This window comes from Chiloscyllium plagiosum, chromosome 13 (genome assembly GCF_004010195.1).
Source record: "Chiloscyllium plagiosum isolate BGI_BamShark_2017 chromosome 13, ASM401019v2, whole genome shotgun sequence".
In the NCBI taxonomy this organism is placed as follows: domain Eukaryota; kingdom Metazoa; phylum Chordata; class Chondrichthyes; order Orectolobiformes; family Hemiscylliidae; genus Chiloscyllium; species Chiloscyllium plagiosum.
Genome location: NC_057722.1, coordinates 17,940,774 through 17,958,474, shown reverse-complemented (window position 1 = coordinate 17,958,474; position 17,701 = coordinate 17,940,774). Strand labels below are relative to the sequence as shown.

The following is a 17,701-nucleotide window of genomic DNA, read 5'->3' as shown; positions in this document are numbered from 1 at the left end:
GAATAGATCATAGTATCTCTTCGGCATAATGAGATATTGAGAAAAGTGAGATAGAACATAGAACATAGAACATTACAGCGCAGTACAAGCCCTTTGGCCCTCGATGTTGCACCGCCCTGTCATACTAACCTGAAGCCCATTCCACCTACACTATTCCATGTACGTCCATATGCCTGTCCAATGACGATTTAAATGCACTTAAACTTGGCGAATCTACTACTGTTGCAATTCCATACCCTTACTACTCTCTGAGTAAAGAAACTACCTCTGACATCTGTCTTATACCTATCTCCCCTCACTTTAAAATTGTGTCCCCTCGTGTTTGCCATTCCCATACTTGGAAAAAGGCTCTCCCTGTGCACCCTATCTAACCCTCTGATCCTCTGATTATCTTGTATAATCAGATGGAAAAGTGAGATAGAACAAAGAACAATACAGCACAGGAACAGGCCCTTTAGCCCTCCAAACCTGTGCTGACACATTTTGCCTTTCAATACTAAAAGTGTCTTCACTCACAGGATCCATATCCCTCTATTCCCTTCCTCTTCTTCATTCGTCCAGATGTTTCTTGAAAGCTGTTGTGCCTGCTTCCACCACCTCCTCTGGCAGCGCGTTCCAGGCATGCATTACCCTTTGTGTGAAAAACTTGCCTCACACATCTCTTTTAAAGGTTTCCCCCTCACCTTGAACCTGAGTTCCCTATTAACTGACCCCTCCAACTTGGGAAAAAGCACCTTACTTTCCACCCTATCCATGCCATTCACAATCTTGTAAACTTCCATCAGATTGACCCTCAACCCCCTGCACTCCAGTGAAAGCAAGCCCAACAACACCAGGTTATAGTCCAACTGGTTAATTTGAAAGCAGGAGCTTTCAGAGCACCGCTCCTTCAGTTGTTGTGGAGCAGTGTTCCGAAAGCTAGTGCTTCCAAATAAACCTGTTGGACTATAACCTGGTGTTGTGTGATTTTTAACTTTGTCCACCACAGTCCAACACGGGTACCTCTAAGTCATGGCAACCAATCTATTCAACCTTCCTTCATAGCTAAAATCTCTCATGCCATACAACACCCTTTTCTGTATACTCTCCAAAGCATCCACATCCTTCTGGTAGCTCAGACAGCTTCCGAGGAGCAGGAAAATCGATGTTTCAGGCATAAGCCCAAAACGTCGATTCTCCTGCTCCTTGGATGCTGCCTTACCTGCTGTGCTTTTCCAGCACCACACTCTTGACTCTGATCTCCAGAATCTGCAGTCCTCCCTTTCTACCACATCCCTCTGGTAGTGTGGTGACCAGAACTGTACGCAATATACCAAGTGTGGCCTAACTGAAGTTCCAGAAAGATGCAGCATAACTTGGCTATCCTTGTACTCAATGCCTCTTCCAATAAAGGCAAGCATGCCTTAAACCTTTTTTACTACCTTACTTACCTGCATTGCCACCTTCAGTGATATGTGGACCTGCACACTTTGAGGTGTTTATTAACACATTCAAATGTAGAATCCTAGAACACAATGATAAAACTGGGAGGCAGTTTTCACCAGTTTCACAGTTACAGCTCCCATTGCCCCAGTGTAAGTTGTTTTAAAGCTCTCCCTGTCTGCTCAAGGAATGTTCCCCCCAACCCCCCAGTCTGCTCAAGGAAAATTTATGCCTCCCCTTGGTCACAATCACCAGCACCACAGCTCATCCCTCACCCCACCAAACACGAATAGCTACCTGTGCCCACACATTGTCCAAATGTGAGTCTCTCCCTGCCTTATTGCAACCTCCCTGGGTGCTCATGTCCAGATTGCCACTGAGGGTCCCTAGCTGCATCTGCCTTCTCCATGTATTTCCTCCTGTCTATTTAGCCAAGAGGACTGGACTGTGTAAGCTGTAGGACTTCCACAAAAATAGCAGCAAGACTATCAAGATGGGCAAATGTTATCCTCTGTGAACAAAAGGTCTTGGATTCAAATCTCTGAGGAATGCTTTGACTAAAATCTAATAAATAAGTGCTCTCAAACTGTTGTGGAGAAATACTCCCTTACAGGTTGGGGAGTGTTATGAGAGGAACACCCAGCACTAGTCATATCACTGTAGGCATTCACCTCAAGGTCAAGCCAAGAGGGTCCTGTACAGCAAGTGCTTGAGTGTGCCACTGCCAGCATATCAACACTAACAAAAAAAGTTCATCACAGGGCCACCTAAATCCCACATTGCTCCCACTGCATGGCAACCAGGAGCCTGCCAGCTACTGCATATTACATTAAAGGAGCAATCAGTTACAAGATGACAGTATAGGGGATAATTGTACTGAACACTAAAAGAAAGGACTGTGGGAAAGGATACCAACATCACTCACACATTAAAGTTGGTGAATGAATTGGTTGGACTTTACTTGAACTTTGGCAACAAAGTTTGTGGACAGTAAGGTAGGAAATAGGCACTGATTGTAGCTGAGACTGCAGTGGACAGTATCGTAGGAAGGGTGTGAGACACTTTACATGTGGAAAGTAGAATCCCTGAAAGGAACAGCTCTATCACTTAGCAGATCAAAGGTTGCTGAGTAACTAACCCATCGTTTCCAGGCTGTTAGCAATTCTCAACTTCTAACTCTTAGAAAGAAAAAACACTGAATAGATTATAGACAACCACAAGAGCCAAGATGAAAGGGCTTCCATAAAAGCTTTGACTCTGAAAATCAAATTGTGTGTCAATTTAAAGTAATTTTTTCCATTATTTTAAACAAACTAAATATTGGGATTGATTGTTCTATTTTGACAAAGCTACTGTTTACACAATTTTACAAGTCATTTTATAAATGTCTTTTTATGGGCTCAACCTATTTAAAAATGGATGAAATGTTATGACCACACATAGCATACAAGATTCTGCACAGTTTGTATATGGCTGCTAGTGTTAATTTGTGCAGAGTTTGTGGATTTTGGTGTTAAAAAAAACATGTAGTTTGCCTTTCAGAGCTGAACCAATAAGTGGAAAAGTGAACTGATGCTCTCACTCCTGTTATTACCCAGTGGTCTGAGTTGCTTAATGGACTCACTTAGATGTCAGTTAATGACAGGATTGGGCTTGGGTATACTGACTCACTCCTACATGCCCAATGTCTAACTTTATAACAAATGAAACGGATGATGAATTAGAGGTGGCTGGCATCCAGTGCGTCATCTCCAGTATTAATCTATACCCCAAGGCAAGAAATGAGAAACTTTTTTTTTAAAAAAGTGAATGTATGGCAATGCATAATTACAGAACATAGGGAGGTGAACGTCCTTTACATTCATTTGTTTGAGTTTCTTTTAGAATCAAAGCTTTCACCTTTTAAACAGATAGTGGTCCAATGCCTCAGATAAACAGATGCACATTTATGCATTAGTAATTGATCATTAACCATTTATGGAAATGAGGGCTGAAAATCTGTTGCTGGAAAAGCGCAGCAGATCAGGCAGCATCCAAGGAACAGGAGAATCGACGTTTCGGGCATAAGCCCTTCTTCAGGAAATGAGGGGCGTGGATAATTCTGCATGAGTAGGTCATTTATTAAGAACATCTCTACAGAGATTTATGACATCTCACCAAGTCCAAAATACATTAACCAGATATTTTATCTTCAAAGTCTTTCAGCAAGGTTATGATAACTGGACGTGAAAACACATGTTAGAAATGTCTATCATTCCCAGACATCAAATTTGGAAGATAATTTAGGTGCAAAGGTCAGGAGGTAATTTAGGAAAGCATTGAGATTAGCTTTGGAGTTCTTCCGATCAAAACAAGCAGGAATATTCAAAAAATTATTAAAATAGTTTTTGCAGCTTAAAAGTTACATATAAACCAGATGATGAGTCTGATTTTAAAGAACTGCAATAAGGAAAGTGAAGAGTTCCTATGAATCTGGTAATTGGCAGTTTATGGATATTGAGTGAAGAGTGTGGTGTTGGAAAAGCACAGCTGGTCAGGCAGCATCCGAGGAGCAGGGAAATCAACGTTTTGGGCAAAAACCCTGCATCAGGAAGATTCCTGATGAAGGGCTTTTGCCCGAAATGTCGAGTCTCCTGCTTCTCAGATGCTGCTGACCTGCTGTGCTTTTCCAGCACCATACTCTAGACTCTGACTCCCCAGCACCTGCAGTTCTCACTTTCTCCTTTTTTATGGGTATTGGTACAGAAGCAGTACGCAGATCTGGTATTACAAAGGGTAATTCAGATTAGATTCTGTTGTTGGATTACCAAAATCCTTCCTATGTTAAAAATAAGTTTAAAAACGATTTGCAGGCGTTACATTTAGAAGTAAACAAATGGAACTCTCCATGCTGCAAGTGATTCCTGCAAGTTGTCCATATGGTGACTTTTCCATCAGCTGACTATGTTGTCTTTCAGAGGTACGCCACATGCACATCAACATTAAGCACTATCATTATACTATACTGTAGCCAACATGCAGAGTTATTAGGACACAAGACATTTCAGTAATTACTTTGTGAAAAAATAGAACTTCACAAGAAAATGTTGTAAGAACAGCTATTTGGCAATCCAAAACAAAATGCATGGCTACAGCAACGAAAGTAAACAAACATTCAAATTCTGATTTCAAATGGAATTCACCAAACTGCAAAGATCACTGCAATACTCATTAATACCTTCCACATTGACACTTGCAATGGCACACCTACTTCAATTCAATATATTCAAGTCCCAGAGCATTCCTGTTATTCTGTCACCATTCTTTGCTACTTGCCTCCCTGAGCCAAAACAGACCCAAAGATGCATCATCACTGTGTCACAACAGGAATACCTCACCTAACAGCTGCCTTCTTCAGCAACATAAATGGCATCAGTGGGATTACTCATAGATCTAATATTAAAATGTTGCTGAAATGTAAACAGATCACGCCTTAGCAGAAATGTAGCATAGCACAATCAAATCTGTGTTCGAATGTCTATCGCAGTATTCACCCTATCAACGATTACACCTGAACTTTAAAGCACATTAAAGAAACCAGTAATGCCTTTTCCATATAAAATATGCACAATTGCAGCTGATTTCCATTTACCAACGAATGAAAGCCAGATTATGCACTGACTGAAAAATTTTGGCGGTTACCAGTATTGCTGTAATGAGATTAAAAAATTAAATATGTATTATCTGATAACTGATCTTTCAAACTTGATCATCAGTAGATTGAAAATGTTCAGATATTATTGGAAAAATAATATGACTTTTTTTTATAGAGTCAGTGTGAATTTAACATATTCCTCCATATTTTAACCCATGTACAGATCGATTCCACTCTATGATCCAAACAAATATGCCCTAGAACATGAACTTCTCTTGCGTATAACCTTCAATTTTATTTGCGGTCAAAGTACCAGATTTCTTTACATTATCTGGCAAAACATAGGAGCATACCTAAATGTAAGCAGATTGCATTCCATCAAATCCACAGGATTGTTGAGATTCTCCAATTCTTTCAAACCATCTCTGATTATTTGGATTTTAATTTTCATTTGGCTTGATAATGAAGTTGTATCAGCATTTCGTATATCACATTGTCTAATTGGTGAATAAATCTGTTCGCTAGAAAATTATTTCTGTTTGGCTCCAATGGCAGCTACAATACATTGCAGACAATTTTGACTGACTGTGTGCTTTCTAAAGTGTGTGAATTTCATTCACTCATTAAAAATGACTGTTGCAAATCAAAGGAACAAATTTCAACTGATTTGCTTATAGATTAACTCATACTTTTTGATTTCCTGAAAAAGGCTTTTATTTTATTTTTATTGAAGTGATTTTTGAATAGCAGTCTCTAATCCCTGTCGTTTAATTTCATGAAGAAATGAAGATTTATTTCATTGTATTTACTAGAGAAAACTCATGGAAATGTCTCCGTGTACCACAATGAATTCTGTGACTTTTGTGAATGTGAGTGAGTGCTATGGTGCAGCACAAAGCTTCACAACATTAAATATATTTTCCTATAACCTGTATAGTAATGCTTTTACACACCTCTGGAACAAGTCAACTTGGACCTAGGTCTCCTGACTCATAGGGAGGGGCATTACTACTGCACCATAAAAGCCCTGCACAATATTATATTGTAGGTATTTCCTTGTTGGTGCTTGAAGCAATACCTGCTCATCAATATAGGCTTGATAGTGAATTCAGCTCATTAGTGGTGTCATTATGCTGCAGCTTACAAAATTGTATTTGCTGTTTCTAGCCCTTCAACAGAAAGTATATCAACGTATTTTAATTTTTGCCTGAGTTTAATTTTAGTCACCTTACTTGAATGTTATTATGCACTTGGTCACTGAAAATTCAAACTTGGAGGCCTAGATTTTTGTTCGAAGGTCGAGTGCACTGAGGCAAGAGAATTAATACATCCATTAACCAAACCTTTAAAAATGACTATCTGGATGTCATCTTGTCCAGGTCTTGCTGCATTTGAACATGGACTGTTTCAGTATTTGAAGAGTTGTGAATGGTGCTGAACATTGTGCAAACATTTACAAACAGCCCCACTTATGATCTGATGATAGAGGGAAGATCATTGATGAAGTTGCTGAAGATGGTTGGGCCAAGGACATTAACCGGAGGAAATCCTGCAGAGATGTCCTGGAACTGAGGTGACTGACTTTGGACAACAACAGTCATCTTCATTTTGTGTCAGCTACGTCTCCAACCAGTGGAGAGTTTTCCCTGATTCATACTGACTAAATATTTGCCAGAGGTCCTTGATGTCACACTCAGTCAAGTATGTCTTGATGTCAAGGGTTGTCACTCTTAGTTCACCTCTGCAATTCAGCCCTTTTGTCTACGATTGAATTAAGGCATTAATGAGGTCAGGAGCTGAGTGCCCTGGTACAACCCAAACTGGGCATCAGTGAGCAAGTTATTGCTAAATGAATGTTGCTTGATAGCATATTGTTGACACTTTCCATCACTTTATTGAAGATCAAAAGATGACTGTTCGGATGGTAACTGGCTATGAGGGATTTGTCCTGCTTTTTGTGTACAGGAAAATCCTGGGCAATTTTCCAAATTGTTGTGTAGATGACAATGTTATTGCTTTATTATAGAATTTTATCAACAGGTGGGGAACAAATAATCAATCAGCAACTAATCCACAAGTAGTTGATAATCCCTTTAAATAGCATTGGTGAGGGGAGATCCTTTATGCTGCATCGCACATATTCAACTTTGCAAGATCAAGAAAGGTTATCGTTTGGCTGGTGAAGCCCTAAAATTGCAACACTGACGTCAATTTAATGTTGCACACTGATAGTTATAATCTGCCTGTTGGGTCGGTGAATATTAGTTGTGTACACATTGATACAATCACCAATCTGGAATGTTGTGCAATTCATGACAGAAGTATGCATGTGTACAGAAGATATCATTTTGATTACCATAAAATTGACATTACTGAGCCCAATTGTGCACTCAATCCATATTGCAAAAGGTGGTGTAATAGCATAATGTATGTTATTTGGGCACATTCACTGGTGAATAACATAGCTCAAGATAAAACATTTCAATCATCAAGGACATGTTGGTATTGGTTGACAGCAAGCATATACTTTGTTCCGTTCTTTAATCCCTTTACCAAGATTTTTTCTCTCCACCAACCCAGCTGAGAATAGTGCAAATTTCCCCACTGAAAGCACCTTTGTTTCTAGATTTTATTGCCGAAATCCTGATGGGAATTTTGAAGGTTAGCAGAGAAAATCAATGTCTGATGATTAATATATCAACTTCCCGTTTCTGTGGAACAATGTTAATATGTTTAATGATATCAAACTGAGAATCTAAAGAAAAGAAATCAAAGAATTACACTGTATTATCATTTGAAATTTATGTACATCTAAATGTGTTTGAAACTGAAATCCATTAGAACATAGTGCATATTGAACTGATGGTTGGTGTTTAATTTGTCTCCAATTGTAACTTTTATGCAGAATGTAAAATATTAGAATTGATGGAAATATTTATTTTCCTGGGCAATATAAATATTTGACATCTAAATGACAGATTTGACTTTCAACGTTTCTCCCTACAAAGAGACACATTGAATGTGTGAAGATTTGCAGCAATATATATCTAAAACAAATGATTCCATCAAAATGAAGACAGCAAAAATCCTTAGTAAGTCAGAGTCAACAGCTTCTATGGATGCAATGACAATTCTCTCCTTGCATTTCCTTGAAGTTGTCACATATCAATGCTTAAGCCAAACTAATATCTGCAGTTCTGCGTGATGTTCCTTTACTGTCTTTACTGGAATTTATTTCCATGAATTTAAATTGAGAATTAAATTATAGAAGCACAATGAGTCACACTCAAAAAATCGGCAACTCGAGGAAGATTTCCTCCTGTCATTTGTCACAAATTTAAAAATATCTATATCAATAATTATTTGATACCGATTAAACAGGTCTTTTACCAATGTAGTTAAGTAATCCTCAAGCAGTTTAGTGGCCTGTGCGAAGCTTCTATTGACAGCTTCCATTGTGTGCAGTAATCTGTCTGTACTACGAGGAGAGTGCAAAAGAGAAATGGTATAGCAGATGTGCACTTAACAAAGTGGTGCTGGCATTTATATGTCCAAAAGGAGTAGGCAGAGTCATCAGATAATAACAATGACTGCATAGTGAAAACAAATTCTGCTTCCCTCTCAAAACTTTTTATAATGAGAACTTTTGACATGAAAGGTTATCTATGAAGACAAGTTATTTTGGTGGCCATTTGTTTCAGTCATAAAAAAGCTTACTTTAGAACATAGAACAATATAGCACAGAACAGGCCCTTCTGCCCTCTATGTTGCGCCGACCTGTGAACTATTCTCAGCTTGTCCCCCTATACTAATCCATCATCATCCATGTGCTTATCCAAGGATTGTTTACATCTCCCTAATGTGGCTGAGTTGACTACATTGGCAGGTAGGGCATTCCATGCCCATACCACTCTCTGAGTAAAGAACCTGCCTCTGACATCTGTCTTACATCTATCACCCCTCAATTTGTAGTTATGTTCCCTCGTACAAGCTGAGATCATCATCATAGGAAAAAGACTTTCACTGTCTACCCTACCTAATCCTCTCATCATCTTGTATGTCTCTATCAAATCCCCTCTTAGCTTTCTTATTTCCAATGAGAACCGATCCAAGTCTCCCAGCCTTAACTCATAAGACCTTCCCTCCAGACCAGGCAACATCCTGGTAAATCTCCTCAGCACCTTTTCCAATGCTTTCACATCTTTCCCAAAATATGGCGATCAGAACTGTACACAATATTCCAAGTGTGGCCACACCAGTGTTTTGTATAGTTGCAGTATGATATTGCGGCTCCGGAACTCAATCCCTCTACGAATGAAACCTAACACATCGTAAGCCTTCTTAACAGCACTATCAACCTGGGTGGCAACTTTCAGGGGTCAATGTACGTGGACTCCAAGATCCCTCTGCACATCCACACTACCAAGAATCTTTCCATTGACCCAGTACTCTGCCTTCCTGTTATTCTTCCCAAAGTGCATCACCTCACATTTAGCTGCATTGAACTCCATTTGCCACCTCTCAGCCCAATTCTGCAGTTTATCCAAGTCCCCCTGCAACCTGTAACACTTCTTCCACACTGTCCACTACTCCACCAACTTTAGTGTCATCTGAAAATTTACTAATCCATCCTCCTATGCCTGCGTCTAAATCATTTATAAAAATGACAAACAGCAGTGGTCCCAAAACAGATCCTTGTGGCTGAATATTTTCCATCAACCACCACTTGCTGCCTTCTGTCAGAAAGCCAATTTCTAATCCAAACTGCTAAATCACCCTCAATTCCATGCCTCTACATTTTCTCCAACAGCCTACCATGTGGAACCTTATCAAAGGCTTTACTGAAGTCCATGTATACCACGTCAACTGCCCTACCCTCATCTACGTGCTTGGTCACCTTCTCAAAAAACTCAATGAGGTTTGTAAGACACGACCTGCCCTTGACGAAACCATGTTGACTATCTGAAATCAAATTGTTGCTTGCTAGATGACTATAAATCTTATCTCTTATAATCCTTTCCAAAACCTTTCCTACAACAGAAGTAAGGCTCACTGGTCTATAATTACTTGGATCCTCTCTACTGCCCTTCTTCAACAAGGACACAACATTTTCAATCCTCCAGTCCTCAGGTACTAAACCTGTAGACAATGATGACGCAAATATCAAAGCCAAAGGCTCTGCTATCTCCTCCCTAGCTTCCCAGAGAACCCTCGGATAAATCCCATCCGGCTCAGGGGACTTGTCTACTTTCACTTCTTCTAGAATTGATAACACCTGTTCGTAACTAACCTCGATCCTTTCCAGTCTGATATCTCATACCTCATTCTTTTCCTTTACAATATCCTCCTTTTTCTGAGTGAAAACTGATGAGAAATGTTCGTTTAGCACCTCTCCGATCTCCACAGGGTCCACACTGAACTTCCCACTTCTGTGTTTGACTGACCCTATTCCTACCCTAGTCATCCTTTTATTCCTCACATACCTATAGAAAGCTTTAGGGTTCTCCTTTATTTGCTAAAGACTACTCGTGTCCTCTTTTTGCTCTTCTTAACTCTCTCTTTAAATCCTTCCTAGCTGATCTGTAACTCTCCATCGCCTCATCTGAACCATTTTGACTCATCAACACATAAACCTCCTTCTTCTGCTTAACAAGAGATGCAATTTCTGTAGTAAACCACGGTTCCCTTATCTTATCACTTCCTCCTCAAGGACACGCAATATCTGTTCCTTAAACCAGCTCCACATTTCCATTGTCTGATCCCCTGCATTTTGCTACCCCATTCTATGCATCCTAATTCTTGCCTAATCGCATTATAATTGCCCTTGCCCCATCGATAACTCTTGACCTGTGGCATGTACCTATCCCTTTCCATCGCTAAACTAAACATAACTGTATTATGGTCACTCTCTTCAAAGTGCTCACCTACAATTAAATCAAATACCTGGCCTGGTTCATTACCAAGCACCAGATCCCCTCTTGTTGGCCCTTTGACATACTGTGTCAGGAAACGCTCCTGTACACATTGGATAAAAACTATTCCATCCAACGTACTGGAGTTATAGCATTTCCAGACAATGTTGGGGAAGTTAAAGTCCCCCATAATGACCACCCTGTTCCTTTCACTCCTACACAGTATAATTTTGCCAATCCTCTCTTTCACCTTCCTGGAACTCTGTGGAGGCCTATAAAAAACTCCCAGCAGTGTGACCTCTCCCCTCCTGTTTCTAACCTGAGCCCACACTACCTCAGTAGATGAATCCTCGTCAAAAATTCTTTCACCCACCGTTATACTATCCTTGACTAACATGGCCATACCTCCCCCTCTTTTACCACCTTGCCTGTTCTTAATGAAAGATCTAAACCCTGGAACCTGCAATATCCATTCCTCACCCTGCTCTATCCATGTCTCCGAAATGACCACAACATCAAAGTCCCAGGTACCTATCCATGCTGCAAGCCCACCTACCTTATTTCGGATACTTCTGGCGTTGAAGTAGACACACTTCAAAAAATTCGCTGTCTGCCGGCACATTCCTGTGACCCTGAAACTACACTTCAGGTTCCCATCCCCCTGCTGAGCTAGTTTAAACCCACCCGAATAGCCCTAGCAAATTTCACACCCAGGATATTAGTACCCCTCTGATTCAAGTGAAGACCGACCTGTTTGTACAGGTCCCACCTTCCCCAGAATGAGCTCCAATTATCTAAGTACCTGAAATCCTCCCTCCTGCACCATCCTTGCAACCACATGTTCAGCTGATATCTCTCCCTATTCCTTGTCTCGCTATCACGTGGCACAGGTAACACACCAGAGATAACAACTCTGTTTGTTCTAGCTCTCAGCTTCCACCCCAGCTCCCTGAAATCCTGCCTTACATCCCTATCCCTCTTTCTACCTATGTCGTTGGTACCCACATGGACCACGACTTGAGGCTGGTCACCCTCTCCCTTCAGGACCCCAAACATACGATCTGAGAAATCACAGACCCTGGAATCTGTGAGGCAACACACCAACCGTGAGTCTCGTTCATTCCCGAAAAACCTTCTATCTGACCCTCTAACTATTGAGTCCCCAATGACTAACACTCTCCTCCTTTCCCTTCTTCCCTTTTGTGCAACAAGGACAGAAGGGAAGGAGGGAATTGTGGGCCCTACTGCATACAAGACTGACTGGACATTTAGATTTTGTATTTGAATGCGAGACAGTCTGAATCCAATGAGTGAGTTAGTAATGGTTTTTATGTGAGGTACAGCAATGTCCCAACAAGCTTTACTGCTCTCCTTCCATTAAGATAATAAGAAACAATTGTGCGATAAAGGAGAGTTTTCGAAAAGCACTTTAAGTTATTCATTCATGATGTGGATGATTTTGGTAGGGCCAGCATTCATTACTCTTTGCTTGTCATCCTGAGGTGGTGGTGGGCCTTTTACTTGAACTTCGTCAATTGATATTTTTTGGATGCCTGACTGGCTTACGAGGCTAGCAAAAGTATCACCCAGACTGATCGGATAGTCCCATAACGTTGGAGGTCATAATGGTAGCAGTTTTTCAACTCCAAAAAATATCAGCCACCACCTGAAGGCTACATGTTCATTTTTACCAATTCAAGCCATTTGTTTTCAAACTCCTAAACTGCAATGGTGTGATCTGAATTCATTTTGTGAGACTGTCAGCTCAACAGGCCTTGAAATTATGACTCCATAATACAGCGTTTATACTACAGTAATTATTCTACCCACTCGCAAAATTTCATGCATTTTGTATTTCTAAGTAAAATGGAAAAACATGTTTGGTATACAAAAAATCCCTCTCACAATCTTGTATGATTTTGATTATACTATACTTTTACCTTATATAACACATACTGAATACAAACAAGGAACAAAAGCAGGCCAGTCGCCCCTTTGAGCCTATTGCACAACTCAATAAGATCACGGCTGAACCAAAACTTCACAATGATCAGTAATTTGATTTAATTCAGACAATTTCTCTTTGAGCACAGCCGGTCAATTCAACTGTTAACAAGAATTAATTTTAATTTGACATTTTAAGTCATCCAGCAATTGTAGGGCAAAGGGTGGGAATGATTGACAGTTCAGGAAGGGGAATGGTACAAACCAAATATTGGAGTCAGCAGCTTATTTATATCACACTTAATTACCATTTGCATTGAATGGTATTGGAGGTTGGATGGCATGTAAATCATTCAGTTTCTACAACTGCCATTGACCAATTTCACTCTGACATGTTAACCACATGAGTCATGCTAATTTACTCTTTTTCCCATTCCCTTTGGCACAGTTGTTCAATGCAATTGCCATTGACACACACTTGAACTACATTCCTATATCTTTGGACATTTTTAATTTTAAATATAGGCTGAAGAAATATATGCATTTCTCAAATGTTTCTTGTTCCACTCAAAATGAAAGAGGATATTTCTATTCTATACTCTGGAAGAAATTAATCAAACGCTTTCATTTTTTGCACCAAGGTGAAATTCTAAAATAAACAAGCAGACTCAATTACTATTCAGTTTGTTACAGTTCTGTGGTACAGCATGACCAGTAACCTCTTTATTCTAAAAATTGCAGGAGTCTAGTGACTATAAATAAATTAGGAGATCCAAGTCTGAAATAGAAAGAATTCTAGTATGTTCTTGGAAGAATTCAGCAGTCCTCACTTGCCAGATCCATAAATTACTCTAGATAACACCCTACATTCAAGTTTAATATTTAAGCTTTGAAATACAACATTGGTTAACATACTCAAGTGAGTCTAATCACTACCAATTCACTAGTGAGTATGACAAAATCATCAGAGACAGCAACAAGATAAAAATTAGGGTTTCCAAAGTGTTGTATTTAAAAATGCTGTAAGGGAGTATTTTTAACTTGCGGAGCGTTTCAGAGAACACCAATTCACTAGTGAGGATGACAAAATCATCAGAGACAGCAACAAGATAAAAATTAGGGTTTCCAAAGTGTTGTATTTAAAAATGCTGTAAGGGAGCATCTCTCAAAGAGTTCTGAACAAAAGATTGAAGGGAAGGAGTCCTTTTAAATTTCCCCTTGCTGGTATCTGGAGTTATTTGAAATTATATAAAGCTTAACAAATAAATAAGTCTTTATATTATCAAATTAATATATGAATTTGATATATTAATACCAAATTAATTGAGTCTTACCTTGATTACCTCTGGTGTCTGTTGAACTGAGAGGTGTGAACCTGTATCTTTATCTACAACAGGTGGTATGGAGTGTGCAGATTTGCAAGACTCAGAAGCCTGTGATAGTGTGTCTTGGAGTATCCGCATTACTTCTGTTTCTCTTGCCAAGATACCCTTACTACTCCCACGTTCAACCAGCTCCTGAGCAAAACCCTCAATACTCTCCAAGATGCGTAACAGCAAGGCTGCATCATCCTCTTCATTTTTGTTATTTCTAGTTACATTAGTTCCATTTGTGGAAGAAGGCAATGACACAGTTTCACTGGGTGACACTTCTACGTGTTTACTTCCTGACTCAGTGGTCGAGAAATTAACTTGTCCTGAGCGTTCACTATAAGTCTTCAAGTCTGTATCATTGTTTCTGGAAGAATCATATTCCTGCCTGGAGTTTATGGTTTGAGAAAACGATTCTAAATCCATCAGTAGCTTTTCAATGTCTTCTTGTTGCATTACTTTATCATTTTCTAATTTAGTTTTTGTTCTTGTTATTGAAGGCTCCATGGAGTTATGGTTTTTACTTAGGTTTTTCAAAAAGCTAGGAGATTCAGAAGTTGGCTGCACACAGAGTCTACTTTCTCCCAAATTATCTCCAGTTCCAATGGTATCAGCTCCTGCTCTCTTGCAAGTGTCAGCAGGAGAGGCCTCTTTTTGAGGCTGAAGATATTTTTCACTCATTCGAAAGTTGAAATAATCTTTGCCTTTTGATTTCTGCTCCAAAACCTGATCAATGTCACAATCTTCTTGAATATAAAGAGGCTCCATAGGTATCTTCGAAATACCATCAACATTCCTGGACAGAAATAAATCTTGAGAGGAACAACTGTCAGAGTGATTTAGTGGACTTATATGAGGTAGTACTCGGGATTGAGTTACAGCAGTTGAGTTATGTTGTTGGATACCATTCTCTTGAAGATGGCCATCATATGAAGGACCATTAACATTTTCCAAAGGTATCATACCATTGCCACTGGTAGCTTTATGGACAACTGGAGTGTCCACTGGAGGAAGAGGTAGATTGATAGATAGGGATGGTGATGCCTGGACAACATCCTCATATCTGGGTGGTTGATCATTCCCAAATGGAGGATATGGCATTTGCTGTAAACTGTGTAAGCTGTTTACCAGTTCAGCAAGATCATGCTGATTGCCCCGTCCAGATAACCCATGTTCAAGTTCAAAAGGCAACTTCTTCAGGTAGCTTGAGAGACGTGCCATTACATTTTTGTAGATTAGATCGGAATTATTGGTGGCATCGCTGTTATCATTATTATGGGATTTGCTCTTAATGCATTGTTTAATTATTTCTGTACATTTCTTTAGGTCTTCTGAGCATTTCAACAAAATATCTAAGCAAATCCTTATGTCCTCTCCTGAATCTGAACTATCTGCTTTGTGTTTTCCTAAAAACTTGGCGATGAAGTTTTCTTCTGAGAGGCTTTGAAGGTATAATTGCGTGGCATTGGTGACATTTTGTTCATGTAATGTCATAAAGTTTGCCTCTTTTTGCTCAATGGCTGATTTCTGTGCAAAGCCAAAAGGTGGACAGTTTTCATTGCTACCAACGTGGTTGTATAACATATCAAAGTCAGCAGATTTTCTGCTGGCCACATCTGGTTTTACTTTCCTTCCTTTCCTGAAGGTCACGTGGCTCGTAGGACATTTAAGTTTTTCAAATGAAAACTCTTTAATTTTGCCACTGGCCAGATTGATGGCATCACTGGTGATGTCTTTTAGATTGGATATACCTTGTGTAGCCATTCCCTTTTTGACCCTGGTAGCACCAGGCAGAAGCTGGTGCCCATCATCAGTAGTGATATCAGCAGAGGTTGCCATGCTTTCAGCAGTTAGAAACCTATGGGTCAAGTCCTGCACACCTAGCAATCTTGGGTTTGACAAGGGAAGGGGTGACTGACTCAGCAGGTCTGAACAGGTGGCATGGTGGACCACATTGCAGTCAATGCCAGCAGCATTCAGGAAGGCTTGGCAGGACCCATTACAGTAATGTACAGTATGCTGGAAACGTTGATCAATTAAAATGCTATTGTAAGAGTTTACTGTGCTAACAACAAGTCTGTATGTTGCTGCCATTGTGGAGAATCACGGGGAAGTTTATTTCCAACTGTTAATCAGAAGGTGACTTACAGCCTCTAATTACATTAGCCCATTAAATAGATGGCCATGCGAGTTCCAACTGTGACATTCTCAGTAGAAATCTGAATATCTTTAGTATTTTCCAAGAACAAATCAGGTTGTAACTACAGATGTAATATCTAAGTGTTTGGCTCTCACAAGCCTTTTGAGGCTTGGATATGAGATGTGTGGTCAAACTGCAGCTGCTATTACTGTGTCAGTCAAGGCCTATCTGGGTCAGAGGATCACATGTCATTTGACAATTCTGTTTGCTTCACTTAGGAAATTGACTCAAAGTTCACGGCCGTCAAGGTGTCAATACCCATTCTCGATTGTTGGCCATATGGCCTAGATACAGGCCTGTCAAAGCATCGAAACGGCATCACAATCCACAACGAGACACTCAAGCGTGAAATAATCTTGTCAAAGGATGGAGTCGCCTGCTGAGTTCCAAATGTGTGCAACAGATGTGCTTCAGAATTCAACAGACATGTTCAATGTTAGCAGAATTTGTTGTGTTTCTCAAGCACCAACTGGAAGAGAGAAAAAAAGAGAAGCAATAACGTGACTTGAGAAATTATGAATTTATTATATGAGAATGAAAACTGAATTTCGTGTTTCGTTATTTAATGATGTCAGTACTAACCAATCCAAGTTTAATATCAGCTGTGGAGGCATCCATTTATAAGTATGTAAGTTAGCTCACTGAGCTTGAACGTTCGTTTTCAGATGTTTCATCACCATATGGCGACAAAATGTTTAAAAACAAACCTTCAAGGTCAACGAGCTAACTTACATAATTACCATCAACTTGTGCTACAAATCTTCTCAAAAATCGCTAACATCTATTTATCTTGTCACTTGTAATTAAAATATAATTTTCTAAGTGCACTGATATTGCCGAAAGGGAACAATAGATATTTACATTGCTGGAAGTGAAAAAAATAAAGTAAATATTGTTTTCGGAATAACAAATAATCATGCTGCAAAACACATCTTATAACCACAGTCCAAAACAATAAGGAAAAGATAGAGTCATAGAGATGTACAGCATGGAAACAGACCCTTCGGTCCAACCCGTCCTTGCCGACCAGATATCCCATCCCAATCTAATCCCACCTGCCAGCACCCAGCCCATATCCCTCCAAACCCTTCCTATTCATATACCCATCCAAATGCCTCTTAAATGTTACAATTGTACCAGCCTCCACCACATGCTCTGGTAGTTCATTCCATACACGTACCACCCTCTGCGTGAAAAAGTAGCCCCTTAGGTCTCTTTT

At 39.7% G+C, this 17,701-nt stretch overlaps 1 protein-coding gene across 3 annotated transcripts in view; it reads right to left on the bottom strand.

The window, feature by feature from the left end:
- ppp2r3a (protein phosphatase 2, regulatory subunit B'', alpha) overlaps nt 1-16,964 on the bottom strand; it is a 167,624-nt gene extending 150,660 nt beyond the window's left edge. For 2 of the 3 annotated variants that reach the window (XM_043701934.1, XM_043701935.1), the window contains exon 1: nt 14,247-16,963. In XM_043701934.1, the coding sequence (XP_043557869.1) occupies nt 14,247-16,376 (2,130 nt within the window). In that variant the 5' untranslated portion in view covers nt 16,377-16,963. Of the gene's footprint in view, nt 1-14,246 lie in introns of all 3 variants that reach the window. The other variant, XM_043701936.1, reaches the window with a different exon arrangement.
- Nucleotides 16,965-17,701: the final 737 nt, after the last annotated feature.